The sequence below is a fragment of the Osmerus mordax genome, chromosome 20 (genome assembly GCF_038355195.1).
Source record: "Osmerus mordax isolate fOsmMor3 chromosome 20, fOsmMor3.pri, whole genome shotgun sequence".
In the NCBI taxonomy this organism is placed as follows: domain Eukaryota; kingdom Metazoa; phylum Chordata; class Actinopteri; order Osmeriformes; family Osmeridae; genus Osmerus; species Osmerus mordax.
In genome coordinates, this window is record NC_090069.1 from 2,948,645 (window position 1) to 2,970,633 (window position 21,989).

Sequence of the window (21,989 nt, forward strand, 5' to 3'; positions counted from 1 at the left end):
GTATCACTGTTAAATTGACAAAACTGAAAAAGGCTCGTGACCTTACTCGTTTACATTTTATTATAAAATGGTTCGTAAAACCCTAGGTTATAAATTACTCTAGCTCAGATAAAGGACACAATGCTAGTAGCCTACTAAAAATCATTAGTATCCCATTCACAAGGGCCATGTATTGCTAGCATATTTTTTTGCGGGCAGCCGACAGGTCAGTCGTTATATTTCTTGGTTCGCAACTACATCTGTGGCTGAACTTTCACCTTAGCTGACGACAGAACAGAAAACGTACAAGGACAAACTGTACTGACTGCTCAAGGCTTCGCTAACACTGTAACAGTTATGTGATCTAAAATCCTTAAAATGTAAGGTAATCTTCTGGGATCTCAAACTGAACTGAAATAGCGATTCATTAACATTTGTCAATTAGGAAAAGCTCTACAGGAGGTCTATTGTATACACACGTTTTAGAGGTTTGGATGCAAACAGGTAAATGCAGAGGGCATGTTTAGATAAGCTTTGTTTTTATTCCACTTTCATACTAAAGGTAGTGAATTACAATTGTTATAGTCATTTAAAAAAAATGACTAAATGTAAATGTAAAAAGTATCTACAGCATAAGGGAAAATACTTAAAATATGTAAATGGCCCTATTAATGAGAATGCAATGCATGGTAACTAATACAATGGGTGGAAGAGTGATGACAGTCTGCCGTTAGCCTACCATAGAATTTCATAAAAAAAAAGTGAGTTTCCTTGTTTTAATGCAGCCTCTGTGCTTCTAATACAAGTATAAAGCAGGTAGCCAGCACAACTGGATAAGCTCACACTCTGCACGGGAGGGGTGACAAAAGTAATTGAATTAAAACAAAGAAATACGTTTATCTTGGAGTTCTTTCTTGGTGAACTTTTTTTGGAAGAACGCTATTGGTATCATTGTGTGTGGATGAAGTAAAGAGAAAGGGATTGAAAAACAAGAGAAACCGAGTTAGAAATCGAAAAGTGCATCGTCTCAACTGACGCGCCGCAATTTGGTTTCCTCGTCCCCTCGTGGTTCATCTTTGGGCCTCCGCTTCCTTGACAAGTCCTCGTTCGTGTCGTGGGGCGCTATGGTGGTCTGGACAACCAAAGCGGCAGACTCCAAGCTATCGATCCCAGCAACAAACTCCTCCTGCCCAGGCTGCACACCCTCACAGTCTGGTACAGGCACTAAACTCTCTGAATAACAGTCCATCTGCCCTTCCACTGCGTCTCTCGCCTCACGTTCCTTCACTGCCACTTTGTCCATACCGACAGAAAGCTCTGCTGCTCTCATGTGGCCGTTCATGGGTACTGCCTCTGCCGGACACAGCAACTCTTGGGTCAGTGTGGCTAGCTGAGCTTGGATGAGATTGCGGTGCTGCTCCTCCAAACTCCTCACCTGAAAGCAGAATGCCCCCCCAAAAAACAGCACTGAAATGAAACAGTCATTTTATTGCTTAAATCACACAGCATGCACTCGTCCAAATTCGACCCAAGTAAAAACCTGTACACACCAGCTGGCTGACTCTTTGTTGACAGTTTTCGACTGAGCGGTACTGTTTCAGTTCTTCTGACAGTTTGAGGTTGGACTGCACCACAGTAGACACCTGGCAGCACAATGGCAGAGTAAAAAATAAATAAATAAAGTTCGTACAAAGACACCCATCGTTCGGTTTTCTGAACCTCTGCAGTGGCTCAACATATGCTCTACCTGATCTTGGAGTCTCTGTATTTCTGCCCTCAGTTTCTTCTCCATGATATGCTTCTCCAGTCTAAGAGCCTCATTCTGTTGCTGGAGCTCCAGAATCTGCTTCTCCATTTGCAGGGCCTGCTCCAGGCTTTCCCCGCTCTACAAAATGTTGCACGAGGAGAGCCCAGTATTAAAACAATCCGGTCTGAAGGCTACAACCACAACATTATGAAGAAAGCCAAATATTAGTTCCAAAAAGTACCTTAATAACAGGCTAGTACAGCTCAGGTATAAATAAGGTAAACACAGCTGGATTAGACACAGATAGCTTCTCTGATGTCCCTACCCTTCTCTGATGTCCCTAAAATGACATTGTGTCCTTGGGCAAGGCGCTTCACCCTACTTGCCTTGGGGGGAATGTCCCTGTATTTACTGTAAGTCGCTCTGGATAAGAGCGTCTGCTAAATGACTAAATGTAAATGTAGAGACAATGCACACCGAAGTCAGTTTAGGTGATATCCAACCAACCTGTTCTTCAATGATGCTTGCAGCCTCTTCATAAATCAGGCTGCCAGTCTGGCTATCTGGGTCCATGAGCACCAGTGTCTGGGTTCGGTCCAAGGCATGCTGGGAAGGGTCCACCTCTTCCTCAGACGCCACAAGGAATCCATTGTTCACATTGCTGCCCTTCAACAAGAGAAGCCAAAGATCACGGTACAATCACCCACCACAAGACACTTGTCCACTCACTTGCACATGTGCAGACAAGACTTTGGTAGAACACATCTATCCATCTCACAGCTCCTCACAGTAACCCACCACAATTCGTGAGATATATATGGAACCTTTGGCTCCACGGCGTGCAGGGTTTCGCTGTTGCTGTTCTGACAAGGCTGGCCTAGGATGGTTGATAGCGCAACACCCTCAAGCCCAGAGTCAGGGCACACCGTTGGCCCTCCATATGCCTTGGGGTGTGCCTCTGCACTATTGTCATAGTACTGGCGACAGTTGACTTCCTACGGAAAAAAAAGAATGGCAGTAGGATCAGCTGTTGATGAGCACGCCACACTCTCTCTAGCTAAAACGAATGTTCATTGACTCAAGTTATTTCTGTTCTACATTGTCTCGATCGAACTGGACCCAGTTTAAAGTCAGCACCTGGGTGACCTGAATCTGGAAGGTGGTGTGGGGGTTTCGAAAATGGGTCTTGAAGTGTTTGATGGCCTCATCTCTGCGGTTGAAACCATTTCGGCAACGATAGCAGTGCCAGTGGGCGCCTTTGAATCTTTTCTCCCCTTTAATGGTGCCAACTATTTCACAATGGTTGCAACATCTAAGCACCTTAAGGCCTGGGGGGGAACAGGGTGAAGAAACACCAAATACCTTTATACCTTTTTCACGGGACGATACAGTTCAATACAGCTCTCACACATGCTAAACCTGAGTGCCGCACCATATTTATTATATATATTTATTACACGGCTGTTCTTGATGCTGTAGAATGCCCCATTCACTTGACTATGTTGTTATGTCATATCAGTATATTGTAGAGTATGTGTGAATATGTTGGTATGAATACAATCTTCTCACCACCAAAGTCAATGCCCTTGTCCAAATGTTTGATACGAAAGTGAGCTCGTAGAATGACAGAATCCTGATAAGCTTCAGCCACTGTGCAGAGAGGGCAGTGCATATGAACACCCTTGTTTCTGCCTGTGCAATTTTCTTCCTGACACACCACTGGGTTATAGGTGTGTTCACCGTCCTTGATTCTCACTGATGGATGGGCCTGAAAAACAATTAATCACATACCAAGATACTATAAACCTCGACATGTTTAGCAACGTGTCACCAAATGACTTGCATCTTGCTAATTTCACAATTTATTGTGGCTTACTTCTAATGTCCTATTTAAAACTACGCTAGACTGGTATACATCCGTAATTGCTGAAAAACACCTGCCATTAGAGATAAATTCCACACAGATAGCTCGCCAGCTTCTCTTCTACAAACTGCCTACTAACTTGTAAGCTATTTAAAATTAGAGCTAGCTAGGTATCCAGTGTAGCGTGCTAGCTAAGCTAGGGGGACAGTTGCTTGTCAAGTAACAATATTCACCCAGTTAGCTAGCTACATAAGTTAACCAGTCAGATAGATTAGTGTTTGATGTTGTAAACAAGTCAGTGGTAAAGGACGGTGGGCTGGGTAGCTTGCATAATAATATTATTAGCTCAACCCTAGTTAGCTAGCCTATAGCTGCCTAGCCAAGTATTGGTACTGCTGTAGCATTCAAATGAGTCTCAACAAATAATTTGAGCATTTACTCACAATAAATGCCATCATTTTTAACGTTGAACCCGGTCGCCAACGTTCAGACAGACACGTGAAGCTACCAGCTCATTTTACGTTTAAACAAGCGAGCCAAATCGTATGTTGTCGAGTTTCATGTGTTGTTCGTCATCGAGCATAGTGCACACAATAGGTTCCCCTCTGGACTGTCGCCGACCAGTCAGCGAGATAGATGGCCGTTTAGGCTGGTTTGGAACCCATGTGGAGTAATAACATTGTAGTATTGAAAACACAACTTGCTTGAGATTAAGAGACAAAGAAGCGGAGTACTTATACAGTTGTTTTACAATGCATTGTATTGTACATGTGTTGTTTTTTATGCTATGTGCTGTTTAAAGTTTCCTCCGGTTGACTTTCCTCAGGCGCTTGATTGCCTCTGAGAGCATCTTCTTGTTATAGCATTGCCCCATTGTCAACCTCTCGATTTCATTCTTTAGTTCAAGGTTTCCCCTGTTGAAGTCAGAAGGCGTCACATTTTTACTCTTCAGCTGTGTACTATTTCTGCCCTCGTGCTTCAGGAGACGGCTGGCTTCTTCTAAGGCATGTTGGCTGGCAGCAATTGTTGCAGAGAGTTGCTTGACAAGCTTCTGGTCCACCTGTACGTTACCCCACAAAAGATAGAACAGAAGTTAAAATCTTAAATGATAAAGCTTGATTCCATCTGCATATCCTATCATGATATTAATCAAATGAGTCTTTTACTCTGCACAGATTTCTTTCTCAATTCTCTGCACTGACCGTTGCCTGAGGGTCAGCGTGGGGTTTACGAAAGCAATCCTGCAGTAGCTGAATCATGACATTTGTCAGTGTATTCCCCTCTGATATGAGCCTCTGGAGGGTCAGGGAATCATCTGTCTGAGCTTGGACATGACGGGTCTTTTCCTGGACCCACAGTGCTGACAGACTGCTGGTCAACGAGGAAGGTACAGAGTCCTCCATGCTACATGACGACCAGCTGCTTTGAGAGGCGTTATCATCCATTTTAACATGGTCTCTTCTCCCTGGCGTGATAAGGACAGTGACGTCATCCACAAAATTAAGGTGTACTGGCACTGGGTGTTTACGTTTCAAGTGCTTCAATATTACAGTGCTGTCTTAGTTCTCACATGTATCGGAGAGGTTAGTCCTGCTTGAATGCCTAGATGCTCCACATGTCACATAGTTGATGTTGATAATCTGGGGAGGAAACCCTGGCTGACTCCCAAATTCAGATTTATTTTCTCCAGTCGGTTTTAAACATTTGTCTGTGAACTCTGAAACAAAGCAAACAACAAACTACCACATTATATTTAGACTTACGGTCGGTTTGGGGTATTCTGACAGGGTGACTTGGGTACATCACACAGATAATTTACTAAATAATTAAGGCCACAATAACGTGGTCAGTTTTGTTATTATATATTGTGTATATAAGGCTGTACCATAGCTCTGACCCATTGTAGGCATGCATGGGTCATCACAGTTGTTGTCCACTGTAAGTGAAGAGGAGGTGAAACCGTGGGCATTGTCTTGAGCCACGATGTCTCTGTGTAAGGACAGCTGGCTGTGGAGGGTCTCGTTCAGGCGGTCACTAGCTCTCAGTCTCTCCATCAGGCTCCCTTTCTCCTTCTGGACAACCTGGAGGCGCCTCTCACTAAGTGGTAAAATCTCTTGACCCGCCGGGGCTGGGAGAGAGAGGGTGAAAATTGAGAGTGTCTCATGGAAAGTGTCACACATTGGTGTCTGGTTCAAGGCATGGTTGAACCACAGACAATTCTCATCTGGATCACACGCTCACCTTCCCCGTTTACTGCGGTTTCTTTTCTCTGGAGGATAAGGCCTTGCAGGGTAAGGCCTTGCAGGTCCTGGGCCAAAACCAGTGAAATGGATTTGTGCATTGACAATGGATCCACATAAAAGACACTTCAATGCACTCAAAATACAAATAGAATACAAATATCAAAAACTAACTTTGATGACCTTCTCCTTCTGAAACAGGGTATCTCTGAGTTGAAGAACCTCGGTGCTCTTCTCCTGCAGGCTAGCTGAGATCAGAGACTGCGCTGACCACAGCTCCTGCTGCCTCCTGTTGAATTCCTGGAGCTCATCTGCGTGTTTCCCTACAACCTGCTGCTGATGCTCTTTCAACTCCTTACAAGCGAAGGGAGATTGTGTCAATGTAGATCCTATAAGAGGTCCGAAGCCATCCTGTACTCGATTTCAGTGTCGTGAGAATGCTACATAGTTACCTTGAACATTCGCTCGTTGAAAGAAATGGTCACGAGAAGCTTTTCGACAGTGGCTTTGTAGTCTGTCAGCTGTTTCTCTCTGTGTAGTCCTCTTTCCTCATCCGCCTCTTTGGTTTTGGCAAGGACGGCCTCCGTTTCCTGGAGTTTCTGCTCTAACTGCTCCACTTTCCTGGTGCTGTTCTCAGCCTGGTTCTGCAACTTCTCCTCGGCTAGCTGTTCTTCGGTGGCCAACGTGGCCTCCAGCTCCTTCAGTTGGAGCTCTAACAGAGCGACCTTTGTGTTGTCGTTCTCGTCGTCCTTCAGTTTCTTCATGTCTGAATCCTGCTTTGTCTCATTCAAAATGGCCTCCATGTCTCTCAGATGCTGTTCCAACTCCTCAAGGTCTTTGTCGCTAGCCTCTTTCTGGCTTTGCAGTCGACCCACCATGACCTTAGATATGAGTGTGCAACAGAGAGAAAATTGTATCCTTAGAACTTTTCCTTATCCTTAGAATTTTGTGTACAACAGCACAAACAGAAACAACTAGTATTTTTCAAAAAAGCAATGTAGATGTTAGGTAATCCTTTATACCTCTAGTTGTTGAGACTTTCTACTCGACTCTTCTTGAAGTTGGGAGATGATAAAGTTTTTCTCCTGGAGTAAGTGAGAGATGTAGTCCTCTAAGGATCCCTTGGTTGGCTGCAGCTGTCTTAAGATTTCCCTGGCGGGCTCTAGCTCTTGGTCCACGTCCTCCATCAGAGACTCCAAAGCCTACACGAGAGACACCAAAGTGACCATGTGATATCAACACTGGACTAGACGGATGTATCCTTCACAGGATAAGTAAGACTTTGGTCACCTTTAACACGTGTGCGTTCATGTTGATGGCAGCCTGAAGCGTTGCTACAGTCTGTTGGTAGTCTGTCATCTGCTTTAGGTTCTCTGCTTTGCTTTGAGCCAGCGTAGCCTCGGTCTCTCTCAGTCTCTGTTTCAGTTGTTCTATCTCTATCCTTCTCTCTTCGGTCTGTCTCTGCAACCAGCCATCCATCACCTGTGCGGACGGAACCAAATATTATGCGAACAAATCCGAAAATGGCAATAAAATCCAAACAAACACGACAGCAAAGTACCACAGGGTCCTGTGTGCAGTACCTCAGTGTTGTGTTCAGTCAATGGTTTCTGTGGGAAGACGGTAGCTTGGTCCTCGTCCCGCCAGGTTTCAGTGAGGTTCTCCTCTAGCTTCTGCTCTGTTTGTGGACATTTAAATGCCTCCACGTTTTGATCCACATCCAGGTCTCTCTCCTTCATCTGAATACACAGACTCTGTCAAAATGGGAGAATTATATAGTGAATATATATTTATACCGTATAGTCTGTGTATTGTTTCTATTTTGTGATGTGTGTAGTATAAAGTATAATTCAACTTGTACATTGATTATGTCTTGGTACGACATTTCAGTGTTTTTTGCTTGCAGGTCAATGATCTTTTGCAGCAGTTGAGACATATTTGAGGAGTTGTTCGCTTTACATTCAATGGCACAAATAATCTTTTCTTTGGCTCTCTGGGAATACACAGCCACAACAAAACAAACATTTGATTGAATCAATACTTGATTCAAGTCCCCATTGATAAAATGCACATCCGCATATTGATAAGCCCACAGAAGATGCGTACATTGATAGAATCTTGGATGTGTGACAGAAGGTTTGCCTGGGTAGGAGGGGGATGGGATTGAAAATCTAATAGAGATTCCTGAAGTCGACAAATCTCCCTGTTCTTCTCTTCAATCACAGACAACATGTCCTCTCTGGCTCTCTGCAACAATGACCCGGGTCAAACCAGTCACAGGTGACCCACAACCAGTTCAATTATCAGGATGAAGGAATAGAAACAGTTTATCATTTGAAGAAGTAGAAGGATTACAGATATGAGTTGTTATCAGACCTCGTAAGATGTGATGTATGTAGCGAGTTTACCTCAGAGGCCTGTTCCAGGTCTTGAAGTTGTTTCTGCAATGCTGCCTCCTGTTGGTGATTTGCGTTGCTATCTGAACATTCAGAGCTCTGGAAAACAAAATTCACAACCAGGGATTACGTTCCCAATTGTGTTGAAATAGATGCAACAAATACACCTGTTGACACTGAAACAATGAAACAATGTTTTAGTTCATTTATACTGTATATATCTATTGTGATGAGGTTTGAGATCAATTCTTTTTTATGAACCTGTGTGAGTCTGTTTTTCTCCTGCAGTTCGCAGGTGAGTGTCTGTATGGTCTCTTCCATTTCCTTCAGTTTGGTTTCACTCTCCATCAGGACAAAATCCTTCTCTGCCAGGTCCTCGTTGGCCTGTTCCAGGGTTTCCTGTAGCGCTTTCATCTTAACCAGTTCGGTCTCTAGAGCCTAGTTTGTGAAGAGCAGTGTTTACTTTTGCAATCCCCCCATAATTGTGTGGGGGTGTTTTCAATATTGCTTCCACAACTAAACGTCTCACGTGGATTGAGTCTTCGTGGCTGAACAGCAGGTTGTTGAGCATTTGAAGCTCTCTCTCCTGCTGCTGCATACACTGCTTGAGGTGATCAACCGAATCTTTCTCCTTGTCCTTTTGAAGAAACGGAGGAGCATTAGACAGCTGTGGGGCACATGTTTTTGGCCTAACCATCTGATCCTGTACACGGTGTGAGATTTGACATGTTTAATGTGTCCTTTTTTATCACCTCGGCAGCGTCCTCTTCTCTGCTTCGCTCGTCCGTATATAAAAAAGAGGCTTTCTCCGAAGCTTGCTATGAATGTAAATATGTCAAGTACGTTTTCAGCTCAGAATCCTTTTGACATTTGTGAAAGGAGCACAATCAGCGATGACTGCCTTTAACACCCTTTGAAATGGACTGAAAGCAAGAGCGCCATACATGCGCGGCTGTTACCTGCAGTAATTGGTCTTTTTCCTGCAGTTTGTGGTTCAGTTTCAGAATGACGACATCCTGCTCCTTCAGTTTGAAATCACTGTCCGCCAGAAGGAAGTCCTTCTCTGCCATGTCCACATTAGACCTCTCCAGAAGTTCCTGGATGTCCTGAACAGGATATAGGAAACCGTGTTAGAGGAAATCACTATTATTATAATCATATTTATTATTGTTTTCCCAATGAGCTGCCTCAGTTTTGCTGAACATTTTGTGTCGGCTCCACACCTTCAACTGTTTGTCAAACTTTCGCTTCTCTCTGCTAATATCCTGTTCCAGAACCTGACAAATCAGACATTTCATAAATGCAAAGACTTAGCTTTTCCAACTGTCACCCTAACCATTATGTTTGAAGTGATCTGTATTCTGACCTGCTGCTCAATGAGGGATGTGAGTTGGCTGTCGGGGTCACCTGCAGGCTGGTCTCCACTGACCTGTCTGACCCCATCAGTCCTCAGCTGCTCTATAACAGTATCCTGGGACTTTACTGATGCCTGGAGCTGCTCTATAACAGTATCCTGGGACTTTACTGATGCCTGGAGCTGCTCTATAACAGTATCCTGGGACTTTACTGATGCCTGGAGCTGCTCTATGAGACTTGTGTGTGTGTGTGTGTGTGTGTGTGTGTGTGTGTGTGTGTGTGTGTGTGTGTGTGTGTGTGAGAGAGAGAGAGAGAGAGAGAGAGAGAGAGAGAGAGAGAGAGAGAGAGAGAGAGAGAGAGAGAGAGAGAGAGAGAGAGAGAGAGAGAGAGAGAGAGAGAGAGAGAGAGAGAGAGAGAGAGAGAGAGAGAGAGAGAGAGAGAGAGAGAGAAGAGAGAGAGAGAGAGAGAGAGAGAGAGAGAGAGAGAGAGAGAGAGAGAGAGAGAGAGAGAGAGAGAGGAGAGAGAGAGAGAGAGAGAGAGAGAGAGAGAGAGAGAGAGAGAGTGAGAGTGAGAGTGAGAGAGAGAGAGAGTGAGAGTGTGAGTGAGAGAGAGAGAGAGAGAGAGAGAGAGAGAGAGAGAGAGAGAGAGAGAGAGAGAGAGAGAGAGAGAGAGAGAGAGAAAGAAAGAATGAAAAAGAGACAGAAAGTGTGAGAGAGAGAAAGAAGTGGAGAGAACGAGAGGGGGGAAGGAGAAAGTAAACTTTGATAAACATTACTAGGAAGGTATTGGTAAATGTGGTGGGGTTACATGGAAAATTGCATAACTTTCTAGGCCTCTTTTACCAGTCCTTCTCCGCTAGCAAGTTAAGTAAGTCCTGGTTTTGGTTGGGACACTTGTCTTGGGGTTGTGGATCAGTTTGGGTGGGTGTATCTGAATGGTGGTTTCCCTTGACTTCATTCTCAAGCTCCAGTACACGCATCTCTTCCTGTTCCAACATGGCTACAAGTTTCCCTACCTCAATCTTAGATAGCTCTAGATCCTACACAAAATGGTGAGAAAACACATCAATAAATCCTGTGTGAAACACCTGAGAAAAAATGTATTTATAGTCACTAGTAAAGTCAGTGAGAAAACACATTCCTAATTCTAAAATGAAAACATATAGAAAATCTCAGGATGTTAAGGGGTAAAAGAGATTTAAATTATTTTTAGATCAACTGTTCAGTCACACAGTCCATCCATGTACGTGTTGATCTTTGTCTACTCAGGAATCAAGCCAGTTCGATTCCCAGTCATGCCAACTGACGTTGTGTCCTTGGGCAAGGCACTTCACCCTACTTGCCTCGGGGGAATGTCCCTGTACTTACTGTAAGTCGCTCTGGATAAGAGCGTCTGCTAAATGACTAAATGTAAAATGTAAATGTAGGAGAATGCCAACAGGAAGCCCAGGGTATGACAAGGCTGTATGCCATTAAACCAGTTGTTTCATCTCCACCTCTCCCAATGACCAGTTCAGCCTTCATAACTATGCGGTTTCATTTTGGACACTGATGTGTCATCCCTGCATGGAAGTAGTGCCTACTTTTTCCAGTTGTGCGGTCCGGACATTGCAGGTCTGTCGTAGCTGCTCCATTTCACTGCTGGTTTCTCTGGATCAGTCAAGAGGACATACCACTAACGGTTAGTTTGCAGCTCGTGATAGGATATGGTTAAGTGAAACGTTTTGGGGGTCTGTCGCTTGAAAGAGGCTTACATAGCAAGGACAGAAACTCTATGCAGTTCTCTCATCTCTTCCTTGAGCGTTTCGACTTCCACGTTCAGGTTAATGTTCTGCATTTTGACAAAAGCACGTTTAGTTTGTCACATAGCTACTCAGAATGATTAAATCAACACCCTCTAATTCTTCAAATTCTATGGAAAAAAACAAAACATTACATTTGTATTTTAGCTAAGCTTCCTGTTACCAATCTCACACAGATGATACTAACAGATGATAGTGCTTCGTGACTACATCTGCAGAGCAGCGAAGTCATTATCCATACCCGTCCCCCCTCCCCAACACACTGTTAAGTAAGCCAAAGCTTTTACTTCTGAACCTACTTACTGTTTTGCACATTTCCTCCACAGAGCCATCACATTTCTTTTGTAAACACTCCTCATAGTAGAAAATGCGAAGCCGGAGGTTGAAGTTGTCCTTTTTTAGATCAGAGATGATCTGCAGAGAATATAATTTTCAAAGAACAACCGTACAATTGAGTAAGTTATTCTATACAGCATCTGTTACCATCTAGAGCAGCGGTCTTCAACCCTGGTCCTCAGGGCCCACTGTCCTGCATGTTTTAGATGTTTCTCCACTCCAACACACCTGATACTAAATGGGTCCTTATCAAGCTCTAACGACCCATTTAGTATCAGGTGTGCTGGAGCAGGGAAACGTCCTAAACATGCAGGACAGTGGGCCCTGAGGACCAGGGTTTAAGACCGCTGATCTAGAGTTTTAAATAAAATAAATATATCTGTAAACCTCTGTTATTTTCTTCATGGTCCATGGTAGGCCTACATGAGCTGTCACTGGGCCAATTGAACCGTGCTCTTCTTTGAGGTCCATGTTCGCTACAGACAGGCTGACCCAAGTCAGGGCGATGTCTAAGACAACAATTACAACACAACTATACGATAAGTCTAATATAACAATGCAACATCAGTTGTTAAGAGTTTTTTCATTTCCATTCATAGGGGAAAGATGTAACCAAAAATACACCCTGACCTGAAACAGCTAATATCAGAGCTACGACCACAGACCTTCAGTGACTCCCGCAACCAGAAATGTCTCGACTTCTTATATTTTACTTAACGTTTTGTTTCAACTGTGACGTAACAAAGTGTCAACAGTCGTAATATTCCAACATTCGTTTTCTAATATCGACATTTATATGTATTCCTCCCATAGGCTATTCCTCAGAAGACTTGTCTGAAAAAGTCTGTAGTAGGCTATATTTTATACGGAACACACATTCTGAAGTAGAAAATGTTCACATTATGCAGTATAGTTTATAATTTCAAAGTTTTCCACACATGGCACGGAAGGGGATGTAGCTCAGTGGTAGAGCGCATGCTTTGCATGTATGAGGCCCCGGGTTCAATCCCCGGCATCTCCACATGTTTTTTTCTTCCAAAGGAGCACATGGGAAGCGTGTCACCGTCCTGTAAAATATGCCCGAAACAATGTGTAAAGCTTACCTCTGTTTTTTATTGTCAGGGGGATTTGAATGCTATGCGCAGTTAGCTGTACTTCTGTAAAATCAACCCTTTCTACAACCATGGATTTCTAATGCTTTGAATTTCTTTTTGACTACAATACATTTACAGAAAACGTTTTGCTTTTCAATGTAGAAATGACAAAGACTTGTTAAGGGTAGCATCCATTATTTAGGCATGAAGTTCTCATTTTATTTGTAATGATAAAATGTGTTTCAAATCTTTACATCGAGTGCATTATTTATGGGAGCACAATTTTTGGGGTCATCCACTTCTTGCTATGTCCCTGTAGTCTTGAATCTTCAAGTCTTGTAGACTTCTCAACACCAAGGCAAACACTGACGCCATGGAATAAAATCTGACCAGTACAATTCAGATTTCTGACCATGCACAAATTCAGAAATATGTCATCAACTGTCTCCGGGAAGCAGCTGAAAGAAAGCCCATACAGTATAATGATTAATATTACTACCCTAGATACATGTTCCTTAGCTATGGAGAAATTCCAAATTCTCCTTCTGTAACATTAATATACAGCCAGTATACAGTACTGTGCAAAGTTCTTAGTCACTCAATATTTTGTTTTTTTCGTTTGTCTTCCTTATTTGTGTGGGAGTAGTGCAATGTTGAAAACATTTCTAACCCTAACCCTTTCATCGTGTCTTTAAAAATAGTTTCCATTTGTGTACTGTGCAAAGTTCTTAGTCACTCAATATTTTTAATATTGTGTCTTTATAAAAATTGTTTTCATATAAGACTTTTACACAGTGCTCTACATAGAAAATCTCTGTGCATAAACACTTACAAAACCAGCATCCAAACATGATTTATTGTGCAGTGTGTAGCCCACACCTGTTATTCTGTATGTGGTGGCTACTCACTTGAGATTCCTCCTGCGTTTGCTCTGGCCTTTGCCACTTCTGATTGGTTAAAATTCGAAGGACAATCAACCCAAAAGCCACTATCAGTATCCCGAGGAAATTAGCAAAAACAGCCTCGGGAGGCAGAGTTGAGTAAGCCTCGGCAGTGCTTCCGTTACTGGATGAGAATGACACATTTATCACATTAACATTAAAATTGTAACGTTAATTAACAATACACATTTGATTTCACAGTTTCATTATTCTCAGATTGCGTGTACACCCAATCTGATGTCTGGGTTCATCTTTGTTCTCACAGAGTAAGGAGCAGCTTCTCATTGATACCAGAGAGGCAGGAGATCACACTGAGGATGAAGATGGCTCCTCCCATCCATGCGTGGACCGGCTTCAGGAGTTTACGCAAACCCAAGGGGGAGCATGGCATCATAAAGACCCCCAGCCCCAGGGCCCACTGGCAAACAAGACGAGAGGGAGAGTGGACATATATTTAATTCTATTCTAATCACACTTAGTACTGCTAGTTTATGTACCCTTAGTATAGTTAGTCCACTAATTTAAATTTTAGGTATATGTTTATTGTATGCACCTTCCTGCCAAAGCAAATTCCTTGTCTGTGCAAACTTTCATGGCGAATAAATCCCTTTCTGATTCTGATTGCGATGGTAGAATAATTCGATTCTGCTGTATAGATCTGCTGTATAGATCTGCTGTATAGATCTGCTGTATAGCTTTAGAGGAACCAACAAGTCAAACGAATCCACTGCAGTCCAAGGGAAGCTTCCAAGATGGACACCACATACTGTGTAAAACAGTCCAGCATTCGGTTCGACCGACTAAGTACACACGGTTAGGCACATGAAAGTAAGGGAGTCAGATAGCTGAGCGGTGAGGGAGTCGGGCTAGTAATCTGAAGGTTGCCAGTTCGATTCCCAGCCGTGCCAAATGACATTGTGTCCTTGGGCAAGGCACTTCACCCTACTTGCCTCGGGGGAATGTCCCTGTACTTACTGTAAGTCACTCTGGATAAGAGCGTCTGCTAAATGACTAAATGTAAATGTAGGTGTCAAAATCTCCTGTTGTGACGTACCTGCAATGCAAACAGGAAGGTGGTGGAGAGGCCCACCCAGCTATGTAGGGAGTACAGGTCAGGGATGTGGTAGCCGGAATGGAAGTCAAACACAGCACACAAGCCCAGGGTGGACAGCAGCAGGGAAGACAACAGAAGACCAGAGTGCACCAGCTTCCAGATCTGCTTCTTGTGTTGCCATGTGAACGGCACACGGTACATAATCGCCGCTGCACACAACGGCAGAAAATATATATTTTTTATGTGTCTCGAAAAAGTAGTGAAAACCAACGTATTCATGGTAATGAAGAAGCAATGATGAGTTTAAGCTGTTTACGCGTACAGATGATATGCATGTGTGGTTTGAACATGAAAGGATGTGAGAGGCTGTGATAGACGGTGGGGAAAAGCTGGACATGTTTTCCTTTTCTTATCTTTGTAGTTGGGTTCTGTAGTCTAGGTTCAAAAAGACATTCACGCTCACATTCAGGCTAATTTCCTCACTTTTCACGGATCCAAACTTATTCTGGTGGAACACAACTGCATAACAAGCTACAAAAAGACTGACTCAACTTAATGGCAAGAACAAAAATATATATGGCTTTGCAATGTACTTGTTATCCTGTCAGTGTTGTTTTAAAAAAGAGATGTGAAAAATAGCATGACTCACCGTATCCACAGAGTACCAGAAGGCCAGTTACCATGAGAACAGGGTGCCAGTTAAACTGCAGCGCTGAGGCGTCCCATGCAAAGCCACCACGCCACCGGGAGCTCCAGTAGGCAGCACAAACCACACACAGCAGGCCCAGGGCCAGGCAGAACACGTAGGTCACATAGAAGAGGGCAGTGCTAGCCATGACTGTTGTGGGAGTAGGGGAGAGAGAGAGGGAGAGAGAGGGAGAGAGAGAAAGAAAGAAAGAGAGAAAGAAAGAGATAGAGTGAAGGGGTGGGGCCGAGAAATGGGTCAAGATTTTTAAAAAATACGAGAAAGAGTTGATACTGGCAATTTGATCAAAATAACTTATCTAGACTCCTGGTCAATTCCAGGTCCTTCTTTTTTGGGGGTCTTTTCCTTCTTTTACGTGATTTTTTTTTACGGAACACGATCAAAATTGAAATGTTTCGAAAAACAATAAGAAAACAACTGTCGTTCAACTCTGTTTCAAAGGTACTTTGCGATAAATCCATAAATGTGTGTTCAGCTCACCCAGCCTGCAGTGGTTTCCTCTTGGGCTGTTCTGTGTTTGTTCCCTGTCCTAACCCCTCAGAAGCAGGATCTCAGTTATGGAGCATTGTAGCTCTACATCTTCTCTATACAACTCCATTACTGTATCTCATGATCCGTTGGGAGGAAAGGGCGGGCTTATGCATCAGTCGAAATGCCTAATCGTGTTTGTGTGCATGTGAATGACTGTGCGTGTCTCTGTGCAAATGGGTGTCAGCTTGTTATTGAACTTACCAATCCATGTTTTGCAACAACAAAAGTGTACCTTTTCATAACGAACATCGTATTCTGCAAAGTCATGGTGAAAGGCTGAGTCGTGGTGAATGGCTCACAAAGGCCTCAGTGTGATTCGAAACAGAGCCATGTCATTGTAATTATCCTGGAAGTTGAACATGGATGAGGTTTGGAAAAGGGGAGCTGATGCAAACACAGAGCAGACACACAAGAGAAGCCACACAGGGAAAGCTCATTGTGACCAACCCTAACCTTTCTACAACAAGGGATACCACAAGCCTGGAATCAAAAAAAAGAGAATGCATTCGAAGAACAGTTTTATTGAAGGCTTAGTGACATGATAACAAAGCCATCACCCTCTGTCCTCTAACAATAAGTATGTAAAATGGTTAGAGATGTGTTATTGTGTTGGATGGTATTCAGAGACAGTGGGCTCTCATCATCACATACTCTGTTCTGTGTCAGAGGTTGGCTTGACATCAACCCTTTCGTCCATTCATTTGAAATCTTTAACCAAATAGAATAGATATATCTTTCTACAACCTTTCGGCCATATAATGCAGACACATTCAAATGAGACTGAAACTGCAAAGCAGGGACGTATCATCCGAGCTACACATCATAAAGGAAAATGATGACAGGTGAAGGAACAGCCAAGCTCGGTATGATTTGTTTGGAGAAGACTTCCTGTTCGTCCTCGTCCTCCACGAAGACGGACAGGAACTGGTTCAGCTCCCAGGGCAGCTCGTGGCTTCGGTCCGGCAGCACACGGATGCAGCGGACGTCTTTCCTGAAACGGAACTTGGGAGCACCGTCCCCGGGAGACGGCTTCTGTTCCTCTGCTGCCCCTTCACCGGCAACCTTATCGACCTTATCAGCCACGATGAAGGCGTCTCTCTCCAGCGCCGTGTCCGAGACGAACACGCGGATGTTCCTCTTGCTGTGGTTTGTCAGGGTGCTTTTTGTGCTGATGGCTCCCATCCTCTGGTTGTGGATCTGATGCTGAGAGAAGGAATGAGCAGAAGGGGAGGCTAAGAGACGTTCCTTGTTTTGTGCCTGTAGCGCCGGATAAAAGTCTATACAATTAGAGCCTTTCACAGCATAGAGGCCGCCAGGTTTGTTTTCTCTCAACAGGAGCCCTCGTTATTCAAAAAACTACCCAGAGAGACTCATTAAAAGCTTTCAAGAAAAGAAAAAAAGCGAGAAAATAAGGTGGAATTGGTCACGTGTCATTCTCCCTCTTTGTCTGAAAAGAGGAGCAGGATTCATGTGGAAATCTAATATTCCCTGCCTTTCCCTTGGTCCAGAGTGATGCTGGTAAAGGTGTTGTGTTTCGGAAGTTAGTAATGCCACTGTTCTGAGAGTTAAATGGCTCCCCACAGACTCCATGGCAATGATCGCATATGTTCTTTTAGATGGCAAGGTCACTTCATTACTGTCTTTCTCTTCCTCTCAAAGGAAATCATTGACATTTAATAATGTTTAAGGTTATTGAAGTGGACCTGCTACCTGCAAAGGATACACTTGTACTGTATTGATACTGTTGCACACAGTTGAATTATACTTATCACATCCACAGTCTTTTAAGACTGAGCAACTCCTTCTTTAAAAGATGCTAACTCACTTTCTCATGAATTTTGACACACTGCACATCTTAGAGAGTCTTGAGTCACAGAACATCATTATATACGTTTCTCCACAGCCAACTGCTACATGCAACTCAATGACAATACATTGTCATTGTGTGAAGTTTAAATGCTAATTAACATTCGCTAACTATTAGCAATTCTTTTTGCCGAACAAGTTTCTAATCGCATTTTGTTCGTGGTCTTACCTTGTGTCGTTTAAGTTGAGTGAAGGGATGATCCCGAGAACAAACAACCAAAATAATGTCTCTGTCCTGCCTCTGTGACTATCAGAAAGGCTAGCACGGTGAAAGGTGTGTCAAACATCAGATAGCATGCAAACACACTGTGCAGTTGGGCCACAGTTTGCCTACTGCTACCAGCCCTCTTTTGGTCATCTCTTGACTTGACGGCTCTGTGTGTGTATTGCAGGATGAAGAAATTACATTACTGGAATCCTGAGTACATGAGTTTCAGCCAGGTTATTAGGGTCAGTGTGAAACTACCTTTGTCACAAGGAGGGTAGTCTAACAATGACATCCACTAGTTTCTTGGATACTGAAAAATACGTTTTTCAAGAAATGGGACATTTCTTTTGCAGAGATGATTTCGCTGCAATGTCCCATTTCTTGAAAAACATTGTATTCGTCCGTTTCTAAAGAGTCAGCGTACAACTCTACAACCACTCAACCAGAACTTATTATTACTTTCTGTTAAATCCTGCTTGCTGGCTCTCAATGATGACGACAGACAAGTGCTTGAATTGTGACCTCATCCTGGACCCCCATTAGACACAGCTGTCACCATCTTCCTCCCAGTGTGACAATTTATCAGCAAAAGCTCAGCTCAGGTTTGGTTGAATTCAAGCTGTGAACCATTACTGTCCCACTGATTCCATAACCTTTCTATTGAGTTCAGTTCACTCTCCTCGCCTTCAACTTTGCCACGCCAATTACTTCTACCAAAAAGCACAAAGCCTTAGAAATTCACTTGTGGAAAATCCATAAAGTATAAGGCCTCAGTCTACCCCAAGAGTTGTTGATGCTCAAATAAATGCATATAGTTGTCTGTGGAGATGTCCTTGAAGTGTATACATTAATCAATTCAGTTATGTCCACTCTCATAGTGTCATCCAAACCATCCACACACACCACGCCCCCCCCCCCCCCCACACACACACACACACAGCTAGGAGACTTTCATCTTCCCATTAAGCCATTCGTTGAATGCCTCATGTCCTCTGATTATGAGTGTACAGTGTTCCTCCTCCCTGCTCTGTGAGTGAAAGTGAACCCCATGGCAGATCATTACAATTTCAACGGCAAAAAAATAATAATTACAAACGATAACCTTGTTCTTTCTGAATTTACAGTCATGCACAGCAAGATTGAACTTTGACATTGACACTGAATTTAACGAATAATCCCGTACATATACATATAGAGTGTAGTAGAGTGTTTCTTTTCGCAAGGTAACATGTGACAGTGTGAACTGAGGTCTGATCTTAAACATGAATAATTCTCTCGGGTAGTGAGGTGGCACAACGTGTGATATTGCATTTGCATATTCAAAATGAAAGGGTGAACAATGAGCCAAGATTAAAAAAACTATTCTTGAGCCTTTGACTAGCTTAGAGCACTCAGGAAAGTGCAATGAGGCTGTGGTGGTTACCAGTGTACCTGGCTGCCTTGAGCCCATTCCCCTCTGGTGCAGGGGACTGGCTTATGGGGGGCAGCTACATGGAGCCCTGTAAGAAACTGCTCCTCAATGGACACCCTCCCGATGGTTTGGAGACATCTCAAAGGCGAATCGTTCCCTACTGCAAGTGCTTCAGGAGAAAATGTGTGTATGTGGCTGCCTTGCAGAGTACGAAACGATCTCCTCTCTACTGGGCGTACAGGATGCAGGACCAGTGGCACAGCATGTCCTTTCAGGATTCCTTGGATGACATCAGTGACTGGCACATTCCGTCATCGGTATGCTGAGATAAGTCTCATTTTGAAATATTTGCCATGTTTTTTTGTGTGTCTGTCCCATTGTGAGAAAAAAGGAATTACATTTGACCTAAACACTCATTTGATACAAAGTGGGTGGAGACTGGCTGAGTCCAGTTCAAGGCCACCCTCTGGTCAAATAGGCTGTGAACAACAGCCTATTTTTAACAACAGTGAACAAGAGTTGAGTGCCTAAAATCAGTTGATGAACCATTGGAACAGAAAGATGCCCCTTTTGGGAAGAGCCAGCATAGACTTGGATGTGCTTGCTTTATAGACTTATCAGAATGTGCATGTTCATATTATGGGAGTCAGGTGGCTGAGCGGTTAGGGAATCGGGCTAGTAATCAGAAGGTTGCTGGTTCGATTCCCTGTCGTGCAAATTGACGTGTCCTTGGGCAAGGCACTTCACCCTACTTGCCTCAGGGGAATGTCCCTGTACATACTGTAAGTCGCTCTGGATAAGAGCGTCTGCTAAATGACTAAAAATGTATTATATAAAGGGCATTACAGCAATTTGCACAAGGCACAATATGTTTTGTTTGCATAGTACATGCATTATGTGCTAACATGATTATCTTATCTCACCCTATTCAAGGTTATTGTTCGCTTGCTCCAGGGAGAGAAAATAGCCCCAATCACCAGCACTTGGAATTCAGGCACCCCACGTCCTGTCACTTATGTCGTGAGTGGAGAGTTCCCACACCAGAATGGGGAAGACAACAACCAGCTCAGTGGGCCGGGCGTGGTGTGGATTGCGTACCACCACACAACCACCACAGGACAAACCTTACAGGGAGCACTGGTGCAAGAGATCGAAGGAGCCGGACACTGGGTTCGGAACTCTCTGGTTCAACTGCAGGAAAAGCTGACAGCGAGATATACAACTGCCAGGCCTGTGAAAATATTCCCTAGTTACCAAGAAAGACAGCAACAATATAAAACAGATGGTTTAAAGGTTGTAGGACTTGGAGTGAAAACACCACCGATGGAGGGGGTTTTGAGTGGCCAGCAGAAGGCACAAACCGACTTGGATGTTTCAGTAAAGATGGTGTTTTCTGTGCCTGAGTCACAAGACAAAGGTTTAGTCAGACAGCAGGATAATTTCCAAGTACAAGGCTTTTACTCTAAGGACTCGCCAAAGTGGACCCCAGATCTTGAATTAGTGATGACGGGAGAGATCATTGAAAGTGCAAAGGACATTCCAGTGCCGGAGAACTCAAAGGATGATTATGGTAGTCTAAAAGGGTCTTCTGTCTTACACAACAGCCTAAGTAGGGTGTATGGTTTCAAAGCTGATTCCACTGGGGATGACAATGACTTAAAGCTGTCTGAGAAATTCATAGGTGCAAAGAGACATATACTTAGTCAGCCACAACATGATATGCTGCCACCTCTGTATAAAAAGAGTGAGAGCGATGGGGAACCAGACAACACAGACACAACGAGACCTTTACACACTGTGGTGGAACCAGCGAGGCTGCCAACCGAAATGTTCGAATCACCCGGTACAACAACTTCAGAGAATGACTATACCGATGTGACAAATGATCCTGGCACAGAGAGGGAAGAGCCTTCTACACCATGTTTCCAAGACGATGAAACGTCAGAGGAAACGGGAACAGTACTCACTCAAGACCCAGAAGCTTCACCGACAACAACAAGTCATGAACATACAGAACCAGAGAGTCCAAAGACAGAATGTACTGAAGTACCAGAAATTGTACCGACAGAAAGCCCACCATTGCCAACTACAGAACACGCGAGGACAGAACTAGAAGACTTGGGAAGTCCTTCAACAACAAGCGTTGTTGAACCCACAACTGCTATGGAGAACCTGGAGACAGAATGTTCTGAGGAAACACAGATGCCAACTAAGAGTGTAGATGACGTTTCATTAACTACAGCTGGCCCTGAAATGAAAACTACAGTGGAAAATACAGGGGAGAATAAACCAACATATGTTTTAGCAGAGCCAACTACTGCTGCAGAAAGATTAGAGACTGAACATATTGTTGAAACCGAATTTCCACCAACAGTGTATAGTGACAAAACATCTCAAAATACAAAAAACCCAGAGACATTGACAGAGGGAATAGATATCACCCATACAACTGAACACCC

The 21,989-nt window shown here is 43.6% G+C and overlaps 2 protein-coding genes and 1 non-coding gene across 4 annotated transcripts; 1 reads left to right on the plus strand and 2 right to left on the minus strand.

Moving 5' to 3' along the window:
* Positions 1 to 593: 593 nt before the first annotated feature.
* Positions 594 to 4,170, minus strand: zgc:193801 (uncharacterized protein LOC564476 homolog). 2 transcript variants are annotated; one of them, XM_067258465.1, is made up of 8 exons: positions 4,034 to 4,170; positions 3,296 to 3,494; positions 2,864 to 3,054; positions 2,551 to 2,721; positions 2,234 to 2,392; positions 1,727 to 1,864; positions 1,530 to 1,622; positions 594 to 1,414 (listed from the first exon to the last, which is right to left on the minus strand). In XM_067258465.1, the coding sequence occupies exons 1-8, from the start codon at positions 4,046 to 4,048 to the stop codon at positions 1,007 to 1,009; spliced, it is 1,374 nt and encodes a 457-aa protein (XP_067114566.1). In that variant the 5' UTR covers positions 4,049 to 4,170; the 3' UTR covers positions 594 to 1,006. The 2 variants fall into 2 exon arrangements, with proteins under 2 accessions (XP_067114566.1, XP_067114565.1); XM_067258464.1 differs by having other exon boundaries at positions 2,234 to 2,387; positions 2,525 to 2,721.
* An 8,498-nt stretch (positions 4,171 to 12,668) lies between these two features.
* On the plus strand, positions 12,669 to 12,740 carry trnaa-ugc (transfer RNA alanine (anticodon UGC)). Its single transcript has one exon. It is a non-coding gene; the product is annotated as a tRNA-Ala (tRNA).
* A 261-nt stretch (positions 12,741 to 13,001) lies between these two features.
* LOC136964403 (lysosomal membrane ascorbate-dependent ferrireductase CYB561A3) lies at positions 13,002 to 15,644 on the minus strand. Its single transcript, XM_067258512.1, has 5 exons — positions 15,458 to 15,644; positions 14,809 to 15,017; positions 14,018 to 14,172; positions 13,722 to 13,878; positions 13,002 to 13,271 (listed from the first exon to the last, which is right to left on the minus strand). Exons 1-5 carry the CDS (start codon positions 15,642 to 15,644, stop codon positions 13,251 to 13,253), a joined length of 729 nt encoding a protein of 242 aa, XP_067114613.1. The 3' UTR covers positions 13,002 to 13,250.
* Between the last annotated feature and the right edge of the window lie 6,345 nt (positions 15,645 to 21,989).

What these genes read in the sequence shown, in the direction of transcription:
- LOC136964403 (XM_067258512.1), bottom strand. Translation starts at nt 15,644, where the DNA reads ATGGCTAGCACTGCCCTCTTCTATGTGACCTACGTGTTCTGCCTGGCC. An exon ending in TCTGGTACTCTGTGGATACG is followed by an intron (nt 15,018 to 15,457) that starts GTGAGTCATGCT and finishes CGTTGTGTGCAG; the next exon opens with CGGCGATTATGTACCGTGTG. An exon ending in AAACGCAGGAGGAATCTCAA is followed by an intron (nt 13,272 to 13,721) that starts GTGAGTAGCCAC and finishes GCTTTCTTTCAG; the next exon opens with CTGCTTCCCGGAGACAGTTG.
- zgc:193801 (XM_067258464.1), bottom strand. An exon ending in TCCAGATTCAGGTCACCCAG is followed by an intron (nt 2,722 to 2,863) that starts GTGCTGACTTTA and finishes TTTTTTCCGTAG; the next exon opens with GAAGTCAACTGTCGCCAGTA. An exon ending in TATATATCTCACGAATTGTG is followed by an intron (nt 2,388 to 2,524) that starts GTGGGTTACTGT and finishes GTTGAAGGGCAG; the next exon opens with CAATGTGAACAATGGATTCC.